Below are 13,035 nucleotides of genomic sequence, written 5' to 3'. Positions count from 1 at the left end.
TATGTCATTAATAATGAATGAATAAATAATGATAAATAATAAATAATGTTTGAGAAAACTACAAGGCCTAAGGCTTTACACTTACCAGGAATAGAATCCATGTTATATGAAGAGACAATCATATAATGAGCCGGTGATATTGTGGAGGTGATAGAAACGTATGATGATTCTATTTAACGCCGATCAAACAGTTAACATGTGATGCTTAATAGATTAGGCGGTTTCTAGACAAGTGAACTACTGTTCAGTTGTGTTTGAAAGTGGGCGACAGCGACTCTTTCAATTGGAAGACGAGTGGTTGCAACTCCTGTTTAATGAACAACATGATTGGAAGTTGCTACTAATCACTGGAGGTTAGTTTGTGTTGGTTAAAACACTTTGATAGTCTTGTTTCTTTAGTCTTGCATAACTAGGCTACCTTCACTCATGTATGGAATGGGAGAAAGCTTCACCTGGCAGACCATTGTGCGAAGAAGGTACAGTTTCCATCTGGTAAGTTTGTGTGATGATGCATAGCTCTTTACCTGAAGCCTTTTAGTGCCAGGAGTGCCCATACTGATCACTGATATGGGCCCTGAGAATCTGTCAAATTGTATCTCACACACTGAACGCTGATGGAGAGAACAAACAACGTACACAAAATGTGCCCTTAGGCTGTTAATTGCTATGTGCATGGTGCTTGCTATTAGCTGCTATTATTATATGTAGCTACAGTCTGCTGCCATCAGCAATGCTCCACATACTTGTGCACACTGACATGTCCATGAAATTCTGGTATTGCATTTCAGCCACATTTGTTCTCCAATTTTTTTTTTTTTGGTTTTGCAGCGTATCCACGGACGACATCATGTGATGGGCCCAGCTCATGTTAAATATATACATAACTGAGATATCAGTTGTAGGTGACAGACAGTTAATTGAAATACTCTGCTTTTATCCCAATCTTACCGTGATCTGCTAATACATCCCTTATGTATATGTGCCAGTCAATTCCTCTAGAATTGTATCACTGTGCATCTTTTCTACCTGCACATACTGTGTTCGCCATGCACTGTTTGTACATGCTCCATTAGTAGGTTGTCCCATTGGTGGTTGTATTTGCCGTTGGCCTAGTTATACAACCAAGTACTAAAGATGATACGAAATGTGGTTAAAATTATATCATTAATAATGAATAAATAAATAAATAAATAATGTTTGAGAAAACTACGAGGCCTAGAGACATGAACTAAGTGGGGATAGATTCGCCAGTGAATGAAGGCACAACCGTATAAGAAGTATGCCTGTTCGTGCTGATGACTTTACTGTACGTGTAATCAAGACACACGGTAGTGTGTCGTGCGGCCCAAGAAGCCGGCGCGCCACACCGTGAGTATATTGACAGGAAGAACGAAAACGTCATTTTCATACCTTTGTATCTCGGTGATCACTTATCTAATTGGCACCAAATTTGCTACACAGTTGCCCGCCAGCCAAGGGAGTCTACATTCCAAATTTGAAGGAAATCGCTCCAGCCATTTCCGAGATACGAGCTGCCAAAGTTTCGTTTTTTTTTCGTTTTTTTTTTCTTCTTCGTCTTTTCGCACACTTGCAAAAATTGCTATAACAAGCAAACGCGTACTCCGATCGCCTTGAAATTTGGCACACAGAAAGGGAGTCCAAAGGCGAATCCTAGCATCAACTTTGGTACAAATCCGATGAATGGTTCAGGAGTTATGACCGATTATTCGCGTAAAACAAGATCGATTTGTTGTCACGCCTACAGGGTAAACCGCTTCATGGAATGAGTTGAAAATTGCTATGTAGATGGAGTAACCATCGTAGGAGTGCCTTTTGGTGGTTTGAAAGGAATCGAAATAAAGACCACGGAGATATGACACAAAACCCAACCTGTGTCACAATTACGCGATCGATTTTTATGAATAAAAAAGTATTAGTTTTCACGCCTACTAGGCAAACCGCTTAGAGCAATGAGCTGAAAATCGGTGTATAGCTGGAATAATCGTCATAGAAAGTCCTTGCAGTAGTACAGAAGAATCGGATTACAAACCACTGAGTTATGATTTGAAAGCCAACTCCGTGTAGCAAATGCGAGATCGAGATACTCTAATAGAACAGTCACCCTAATAGAGCATTCGGCTAATTTATTTACTCCATTATAGAATTTTATTACATCACAAGTTATTCTGTAGGGAGTTCAGCTGCAAACAGTTAATCTTATAGACAGTTCAGCAAGAAGACAGTCACCATGTGGAGAGTTAAGCAAATATACCACTATAGAGATTCAGAACATTACAAGTCACACTGAAGAAAGTTCAGCTATAAACAAGTCATGCACTGTGTAGAGAATTCAGCTACTATTAAGTCACTCTCTAGAGAATTCAGTTACGCAGAATTCTGCTACACACAAGTCACTGTGGAGAGAGTTCAGCTACAAACAAATTACCCTGTAGAGAGATTGGCTACAAACAAATCAGCCTGTAGAGAGTTCAGCTAAAACAAATCAACCTGCAGAGAGATCAACTACAAACAAATCACCTTATAGAGAGTTCAGCTACAAACAAATCTCCCTGTAGAGAGATCAGCTAGAAGAAGTTACCTTGTAGAGAGTTCAGCTTCAAACAAATCACCCTGTAGAAAGATCAGCTAGAAGAGGTCACCTTGTAGAGAGTTCAGTTACAAAAAAACCACCATGTAGAGAGCTCAGCTACAAACTAGTGACCTTGTAGAGACATCAGCTAGAAGAAGTTACCTTGTAGAGAGTTCAGCTACAAAGAAACCAATCTTTAAAGAGCTCAGCTGCAAACAAACCACCTGTACAGAATTCAGCTACAAATAAATCACCCTGTAGAAAGATGAGCTAGAAAAAGTTACCTTGTAGAGAGTTTAGTTACAAAGAAACCACCATATAGAGAATTCAGCTACAAACTAGTGACCCTGTAAAGACATCAGCTAGAAGAAGTTACCTTGAGAGAGTTCAGCTACAAAGAAACCATTATTTAAAGAGCGCAGCTGCAAACAAATCACCTATACAGAATTCAGCTACAAACAAATCACCATGTAGAGAGATCAGCTAGAAGAAGTTAACTTGTAGAGAGTTCAGCTACAAAGAAACCATCATTTAGAGAGTTCATCTTCAAACAAATCACCTGTAGAGAGTTCAGCTACAAACAAATCTCCCTGTAGAGAGATCAGCTAGAAGAAGTTACCTTGTAGATCGTTCAGCTACAAACAAATCACCCTGTAGAGAGATCAGCTAGAAGAAGTTACCTTGTAGAGAGTTCAGCAACAAAGAAACCACCATGTAGAGAGTTCAGCTGCAAAGAAATCACCCTGTATAAAATTCTGCCACGAACAAATTGCCCTGTAGAAAGATCAGTTAGAAGAAGTTACCTTGTAGAGAGTTCAGCTACAAAGAAACCATTCTGTAAAGAGCTCAGCTGCAAACAAATCACCTGTACAGAATTCAGCTACAAACAAATCACCCTGCAGAGAGATCAGCTAGAAGAAGTTAACTTGTAGAGAGTTCAGCTACAAAGAAATCATCATTTAGAAAGTTCAGTTACAAACAAATCTCCCTGTAGAGAGATCAGCTAGAAGAAGTTACCTTGTAGAGAGTGAAGCTACAAACAAATCACCCTATTGAAAGATCAGCTAGAAGAAGTCACCTTGTAGAAAGTTCTGTTACAAAGAAACCACCATGTAGAGAGTTCAGCTACCAACTAGCTACCTTGTAGAGACATCAGCTAGAAAAGTTACCTTGTAGAGAGTTCAGCTACAAAGAAACCATTCTGTGAAGAGCTCAGCTGCAAACAAATCACCTGTACAGAATTCAGCTACGAACAAATCATCCTGTAGAGAGATCAGCTAGAAGAAGTTACCTTGTAGATAGTTCAGCTACAAACAAATCACCCTGTAGAGAGATCAGTTAAAAGAAATTACCTTGTGGAGTGTTCAGCTACAAAGAAACCATCATGTAGAGAGTTCAGCTGCAAAGAAATCACCCTGTAAAAAATTCTGCCAGAAACAAATTGCCCTGTAGAAAGATCAGTTAGAAGAAGTTACCTTTTAGAGAGTTCAGCTACAAAGAAACCACCTGTACAGAATTCAGCTACAAACTAATCACCTGTACAGAATTCAGCTACAAACAAATCACCTGTAGAGAGTTCAGCTACAAACAAATCTCCCTGTAGAGAGATCAGCTAGAAGAAGTTACTTTGTAGATAGTTCAGCTACAAACAAATCACCCTGTAGAAAGATCAGTTAGAAGAAGTTACTTTGTAGAGAGTTCAGCTACAAAGAAACCATTCTGTAAAGAGCTCAGCTGCAAACAAATCACCTGTAAAGAATTCAGCTACAAACAAATCACCCTGTAGAGAGATCAGCTAGAAGAAGTTACCTTGTAGATAGTTCAGCTACAAAAATCTCCCTGTAGAGAGATCAGCTAGAAGAAATTACCTTGTAGAGAATTCAGCTACAAAGAAACTATCATGTAGAGAGTTCAGCTGCAAAGAAATCACCACTGTCCAAATTTCAAGGCAATAGCTCTTTCCAATCTGAAGTTATCAATTGTCAAAGTTGGCAAATTGGATGTGTGTGGAAGATCCCTTTTCGCAAATCCGATCACATATGTATTATATATATACTTTGTACATTTACTGATAAAATATTTAAAGTACATCTACTTCATCTTTTCGTCTTCCTGTAGTAAAGAAAAAAAACATAAGTTAAAAAAGTCCCAAAGCTGGCCATAGGCCGGCTTTGGGGTATACAAATACAAAAAGAAATGAAATCTAATCCAAAACAGCCAAGCTGTAAAAAAAGTGTGCGGCCCTCAGAAAGGCTATGGTGAAAAAAGATGTGAAATCCAAGGTGGCGGCCAAGAAATGGCTGTGATGGTAGGTTAATGGTAAAAATTTTAATAACGACAATTCAGGTGAATTTTTGTGCCGCTTCACAAAATTTACCTGAATTGTCATTATTAAAAATTTTACCATTAACCTACCATCACAGCCATTTCTTGGCCGCCACCTTGGATTTCACATCTTTTTTCATCATAGCCTTTCTGAGGGTCGCACACTTTTTTTACAGCTTGGCTGTTTTGGATTAGATTCTATATAACACCCAGCACCATACAGATTGCGTGAAGGAGAAGATTAGTAAACATCTACGGAGTGATTGCAGCAGAGTCAGAGGCCACCTTACACGTAAACAACAAAATTACAAGTATGTTTAAATGTTTGTAACTGTATTTTATACGCAGGATATGCGCTCCAGGCATCATGCAGTGAACAACCAGCTGATGACCAGCTGGGATACCAGCTGATGCACTCGTAAACAACCAGCTGGAACAACAAGGTAATGAGTAATGTGATACTTGTACCGGTAGTTGTATTATACATCTTCATCCTTCATCTGGCTTGCTAGTGGCTGGAATTACTTTCCACCCGGCTTAACTACTACTCTACTGTGAATCTGTAATAAACAAGAAGATGCTACAACAATGTGTAACTATCTCCTGTATGTTGTGCATGGCCGTATGCATAATATTACAGACTGTGATCACTGTGCCAATGCCACACCGCTGATATACTGGCACATCACCAGTGGCCTCTAGTTACAACAGAGTATATTGTGCCATATTGGCTTTATTGGGATCATTTGCTAATTGTGCCTTCACCACACCTTTTGTTCTGCATAGTCTCACTTCACTGCTGGGTCGATCTTCAGAGACACGTCACACTTACAATATATACTTTCAATATAGCTGACTTAACTTGTTTTTTTTTGTAGGTTGTGTTTTGGTATTGTGGTTTTCTGATGCCAGTTCAACTCCCTTGCCTGTGTACGTATGCATGTGTATCATTTCCACCAGTACACACACACTGCTGGCTATGGCACTGTTTATACTTGCCCAATGGGTAGGTTGCAATGTTGGTGTATGTACTTGGTTGTATATGACCCGGTCCTAGAATAATAATAAGAAAAATAATAATTACTTGTGTGCATCTCAGTATCTATTATTAGTTAACAGTTTACATAGTAACAATTTTACTTATTGTGTTTTGTGGAGCATAGTGCATGAAGTGCATAAAGATTGTAAAGATGATCCAAACATCACAAGTAATTCTGTATACTTTGCATACAATGATTGCTAGTATGAAACTATGGATCATCACCTTTATGCTAGAGGAGAAAAGAAAGTAGACATGAAGACAGATAAAAGATAAATCCATAATGCATGCACACTATGTCCTGTGGCATGCAAAAGTCATGTTTCAATTCCAAGTGCTGCCAGTGCCACATAATAATGTTTTTATAGCAGGGTATGCACTTCAAATGATTTTGTGATGCTTAAGCAAATTCACAGTGCATATTGGCGGATTTTAAATAAATTAAACTTCACTTTGTGTGAGAAATTAAGGGGATACATGCATGCTTGCCAAAAACTGCCTTATCAACAAGTATAGTTAGTGGTAGACAGCATCAATAGTTATTTTTAATCAAACTGGTTATCTGTACAGTATGGTCAGTAACACTGAGCTAAAGTTGAAGAATATGTGTATATGCATGCCAAAACATTGGATCATATGAAAGAAAGATTTGGGAATTTTTCTTTTCCAAGGGATCTCGATTTTGTAAAAAGCCTCTGGGTATAATATGGGGTACATATATACATTTGTAAGAAAGGTATGTAAATTTATGTCTGCATAAAGATTCCTCGCTTCAAGGAAGATAACGAGAATTGGTGGTGAAAAGCAAAGGCAAGGCGCAAAGTGAATTATTGCAATTGTCGGAAACTTATGGATTTTAACACAAGAGAATTAATCAACAAGATACTATCTACGTACAAGTAGTTTGCTTTGCATGGAGCCATGGTACACATCTAATCTTCAATACCACTAAAAGTAACTATTTCATGCCCAGTATAGCTATTATTTTGCTGGCTCTGATATTCCATTAAAGCTGGTGCAAAAAGACCTGCACCAGTTTCTTTATTTTGGTGGATGCATACAAGAGTTAATAATAGCGGAGGGTCCCTACTATTGGTACTATTACAGTGCATGTAGTAGTAGTTAAAACAATGTAGAAACTTATATGGAGCACTTATTATCATATTTTCACTTGACTATGCTCAGCTAACCCCACTAAGTAGTCATGGTGAATAGTTGGTTAGATTTTTGTGGGTAATTTTAAACCTTATGATGCCTACTATCAGTTTAATGCAGTTGAGGGGATCATGTGTAATGTACATACTGCATTGTATTTTATTGAATTACAGTTGAGTACAAGCATCATCATTTATCAGACATTTCAAGATGCTGAAAGTATGGAAAAAGATATAACAAAGCTTCAATATCCACGACGTTTCAAAATTACATTGTTTCGCCAACTGCCAAAAGCAGAGTTAAATACTTTTTATGAAATATGGGTCCAAAGTGAAAGGGCACTTTCGACAGTGAATGTTCATGTGCCAGGTATGCTAATATACATGATTATACTGCTCTAAATAGAGTGATTACTAAGCTTTATATTAATCCATGCAATACCCATACACAATAGTTATGGTTCATGTGTACATGTAGAAAGTACCTGATATTTGCATTTTTAGAATGTTGTTATTTAATAGTAGTAGTAGGAATTGTAAGTTTGATTAGGGATCATAGTTATTAAATGTAGTGGAGGTTGCCTACACCTGCAGTTATACTATTGGATAGCTATTTACTCCCTAATTCAGTCATGGTAGCCATAAAAATAGTGAAACATGTACACCTGCAGATATACTAGTAGACATTTATTTAATCCCTGATTCAGCTATACCATGATCGAATAAGGGATTAAATGTCTGCTAGAATATCCACAGGTGCAAGCGACCTACTTTGTTTCAGTACTTTTAGTGGCTATGATCCCAAAACAAATTGCAAATTCCTTAATTTTCCTTCTACTTGTTTATTTTTACTGTATAGCATAATTGTTGACCAGCACATACCACATCAAAAGAAAGAATGGTACCATACTTAAAGTTTTTATCTGAATGCATACTAGGGATGCATAAGTGGGTAAAAGCAATGGGCAAAATGTTGGTGTAATAGGTGTGATACTTGTGACATAGACGTTTGGGAACATAAACTATTGAGATACTCTAATCGAACAGTCAAGTAATAGACAGGTTGATATTATTATATACTTTACAGAACAGTCACCTTGTAACTATGCAGTTAGAAATGGTCAATTAGGTTAATGCTGAGCAATATAGATAATTTGTGAGCAAAATAATCAGCATAATAGGTGAAAAATAAAAAGAATTTCCGGAGAGAAAAATAGAAAAGAAAGCAAAATAGACTGATCCCTAATGCAACCCTCAACTATCAGTTACTAAAACTGTGAAGTAGCCATTATGCTTCATTTTCAACTATGTTCAGCCTGTTACATAGCATTGCAAACAAACAAAATTACGAGAAGTTCCTCTGCAATCAATCCAGTCACTATGGAAAATACAGACAGTTTCCGTTATGAGCATACAGTGCTGCCCAGAGGTAACGTTACACTCGTGAGCAGTTGACACTCGTGTAGCCCATTTTTGTCCCGCAAATTTCTTTGGCATGTGTGTACTAGCTAACTCACCATGTGTAGCCACAACACATGAGCTCCCTCAGGCGGCTACTCCAGTAACTGCATTCCCTCGCATTTAACATATTCCAATGTACCACTGAGGATGGCAGCACAAAAGTGAGTGAATAACAGCATGCAATACAGTACAACAGTTGTAGTAACATAAAACATACATTTGTGACTGGATTTTGGAAAAACGATCCAAATCGCACATTAGAAGTTTCGAGATAAACGGTTTTAAAGAATTGAAGCCAGCATAACTCCCCAGAGATAGCAAGCACGCATATGAAATTTACACAGAAGATGCATCAATCTGTTACCTTTCAAGCTACTTCCAGTACTTGGAGCTGCTTGTACAGTTTCCCGCCAAATAAGATAGAAAATCTGAGCAGTTGGACGAGCGAAGTAGTATCACGAGTGCTCACAAAGGGGTGGAGGCTAGGGGGTGGCGGGAAGGGCAAGAGATAGACCTCAAAATGGAGGCAGACCACGATTGGAGTCCGGACACGAGATTACAGGGCTGTGCTGGCTCCTTAGTGGCTGATATGTAGCAAAATCAACAGAGAACACGTCTGGCCAACATTATAAGGCTGTCCACCAGTAAAGCACTGATTCTTGCCAAGCCAGGTCCTTCACAAGGCCTGAAACCGCCATTTGAGCACTCCACACCACCCAGAAAAGACGTGTGTAAAAACCAGCCTCGTGTAGTTTGAGTAGTGCTGAGGGTCAAAACTTGTAGTACGATAGTGTAGCTATCCACTGGTGGTGTTAGTTTGATTTTGCCTGATGTGCGATTTGGATCGGTTCTGTAAAATCTGGTCACATTTGTCATTTGGGGAAGGATATACAAAGGGGACATGAGCCCTCTCAATTTTTTCAAAAAGGAATTGAGATACTATAATAAAGAATTCATATAAAATTGATGTTCATTATTCGTGTATATATAGGACTTCATTGTTGGGAATGATGTAGACTGTTAAATTTTCAGGTCTACCATTGGGAAAAGTATATTTCTAGAGAATAAATACATTGTAACATTATCAGGGCTGCCCAGAGAAATTAAGGGGCCCAGGGCAAAGAGTTAAAGTGGGGTCCCGGAGGCAAGGAGGTTTCCATTCTGAATCACAACTTCACCGAAGCTGTAAGTTGAAGACCAAAAAAAAAAAAAAAAAGGTCATGACCTGCTAACAATGACAATAACTACCCCTCACCAACCATATCTCCTAATCTATAAGTTTACTGCACTGCTCCTCTGAAGAATACTGTGACTGCTCTATTAGAGTATTTAGATCTGACTGCTCTATTAGAGTATATCGATCTTTTAAACAGGTATTCAAGGGGCCCTTCATAGGGCCTCCTGGGGCCCCTTTCAGGCTGGGGCCCGGGGCAAAATGCCCCAGTTGCCCCCCCTGTGGGCAGCCCTGAACATTATAAATGTAACAATGAAAAATTGAGTGTGAGCTTATAGGACTACCACAGTTTTAGTCATTGATCTTCTGTTCTTTTATCACTTGGGTATACAAGATAAATCCATCATAATTGCAGTTAGAATTCCATTCTTGTCAGTATCTTCATGTTTGTATGTGTAACCCTACTATCTAGCTACTTCCCTTAGGTTATAACTAACTGCACTGTCACAGTAATGTACCATGAAATAAAGCAATTTGTTGAGGTTTGGATCATTAAATATTCAAGATCTCTCAGCGGTGGGGTGCTGGTAACTATTGCTCCTGTTGAAAACCCCCTTCAAAATATCCTGTCTTTGCTATTGTATGTTCCTACCTAGCCACACACATGCCTACCTGTACCTACAGACTGGCAAATCCATTTACCAGCTTATGTATGTATGTATGTATGTACGTATGTATATACCTATCTTCCTACATATTTACCTTCCTATGTGCCTATCAACTGATCAAATTACCCGCCTAACAGTAGACAGTTTGGCTATGTGTGCTACACACATGCACTTTGTTGTACATCTAATCTGTAGTTGAATAGGTGTGCTGCAGTGGGATGCTCATAAATGTTAATAGTATTCAATCACCGCAGTAGTGCTATTCTAGGGTATATCTCTGGTGCCATAAAATGCTGTATTTATAAGAATGTGTATGTCTTTTATGTAGCTGCTCCAACTAAATCCATAGAAGAAGTAGGTTCTCAACCCACCAGTGAGAAACTAGATGTGTCAACTACATCAGGTACTGTGTGTACAACATAGTATTTATTGCAAAACAGTTTATGTTATACCGTAGAGTCGGGTTGTTAAGCGCATGTATCTATGCGCATACACATTTCTTGTAATTATCCATGCATGATAAGCGCACATGGCCAAATGCGATGATAAAGCTACACACAGCAAGAAATGGCAAGAAAAGCTGAAGGTACTCAAAAATTAATGTCTCCTCCAGCACTCACGTCTCCCTTGAGGTCTCCCTTCGCTACGTATACAGCAAATCAACCACCCGGATAGTGATAATCTTGTTTATCGCGAAGGATTTCACCCAGAAATGGAGTCAAATATCCTTACACACTGGGTACAAACTGTTAACTACTCTATTACAACATAGTGATTCCGTGTTACACTCACCATTAGGCGTATGAGCCTAACAGATAGTATGATTTTTACAAAAAAAAATTCTCCAAAAATTATAAGCGCATGTGCTTAACAGCCCGGCTTTACGGTATTGTGGCCAAGGAAAGCTGGTAAGGGGTACAGGACAGACAAGTGTGTATCATACTGAAACTAAGAAAATGTGGTTTCATTTCTTCACACAAATCACCCAAAAAATAAATGCATGGTACAGTGGAACCTCTCTTATCCGGGTGGTCTGGTACACACTACTGTCCGTATCTCAGAAATGTCCGTAACTAAGAATAACATGCTATTATGCTAAAATGACTAACTTAAATACAAGTAATGTTGTTATTGCTATCAGTTAGTGGTATGCAGTTTAGTGGGCAGAGGGGAAGTCACTACAGAGCATTCATGGTCACTCCCCTGGTCTGTAAAAATCCATTATCACCTAGCAACCAAGTGGTAGTTATTATTAGTAGAATAAACAAGTCACCAAACAGATAAACAGCAACCTTTAGGCTCCCTCCTTGTGTTTTCATCTAAACCAAACTTCATTATGGTCAATAAACTACAAGCCACATGACTAATGTGGGCTGTCCAGACAATGGAGGTGCCCGGATAATAGAGGTCTGGATAAGGGAGGTTCCACTGTACTATGTTCCTTGTACCTTCTGATTTGAAATAGATTCAATAAAGCATACATGAGTTATGACAGCTTTTGTAAAGCGCGCAAAATGAAAAAAATAGTTAAATGTACATATTAATAAACCAGAAGAAATTGCAAAGAAACAAGACAAACTTTGAAGGCTTGTAGTTTGAGGCTCATAGTTCTGTCTGGACCAAAATTGAAATATGAAGTGTACCAAACATAATACTCTGAGCAGTCACTCAGAACTGAAAAATGCACAAAAGCCTAAAAAAACAATGCATGGGTTCAAACCAGGGACCTAAACGTAATCTATCAGCTTATAAATTAATGCTGTTCTGTTATAAAAATGGAGTTATAGTCAGTTTCATGATGATGAGGGCTTGGAGAAACTGCTAGATAATTCTATGATTGCTCTATTAGAGTGAAAGAGGCTGTTCTATTAGAGTAACAAGTTGGAAACATTTTTGGTAATAATGGTGTAGCTAAAGTGATGCTATCATAAAAGATATAGAGATGTAAAGTTATGCAAGCTCCAAAGCTGATTTTAATTGGGGTTGCAAATGCCAGTACAAGAAGAAGTAATGTCCATGCCAAAGCAGTTAAGCTGTAAAAAGGGTGTATCCTTAAAAAACCAGGATTAGAAAGTTGTAAAATTAAAATCAACGGTTAAGAAATGGTTGCAATGATGTTATTAACAATGCTAATTGATTTAGTAATGATTAGCATTAACATCATTGCAGCCATTCTTTAACCTTGGCTTTTTGAAGGCCACACCCTTTTCCACATGGATATAACAACTAAAGCAGTAACAAAGAACTAAATATAGAGAAATAGCTAAGCAAGGTTTTATACTTAGTCTTCCTGCTGTTGATTACATCATAAAGATTGACTAGATTAACAACAAAAGTTGTACCACAATTTTTCTTACGTAAATTTACACTGGAAGTGTACTACATATTTATGTATATAATATGTTGAATGCTTTATGATTTCATTCTTATGGTATTGTATGCAGGTGCAGAAGAAGCTGGACAGCTGTAGCAATCAACTTGTATTTCTCATCCACAAAATGATGAGGAAACAGTTATATCGTAACACAAGAAAATATATAATACCGTAATTAGCTTTATTTTTGTGAAAAATTTTTGTGTACAGTATATTTACATGCAAAACTTGTATGAAATTTTTTCCATAA

The 13,035-nt window shown here is 38.1% G+C and overlaps 1 protein-coding gene across 1 annotated transcript in view; it reads left to right on the top strand.

Annotated features, from left to right (window-relative positions):
• Positions 1–13,035, top strand: part of LOC136238972 (long-chain-fatty-acid--CoA ligase ACSBG2-like) — a 55,683-nt gene extending 42,648 nt beyond the window's left edge. Inside the window, exons 21-23 of the mRNA XM_066029694.1 lie at positions 7,283–7,478; positions 10,740–10,814; positions 12,856–13,035. Of these exons, the coding sequence (XP_065885766.1) occupies positions 7,283–7,478; positions 10,740–10,814; positions 12,856–12,881 (297 nt within the window). The 3' untranslated portion in view covers positions 12,882–13,035. The remainder of the gene's footprint in view (positions 1–7,282; positions 7,479–10,739; positions 10,815–12,855) is intronic.

Source organism: Dysidea avara, chromosome 11 (genome assembly GCF_963678975.1).
Source record: "Dysidea avara chromosome 11, odDysAvar1.4, whole genome shotgun sequence".
Lineage (NCBI taxonomy): Eukaryota > Metazoa > Porifera > Demospongiae > Dictyoceratida > Dysideidae > Dysidea > Dysidea avara.
This window is presented reverse-complemented; position numbering and strand designations above follow the sequence as displayed.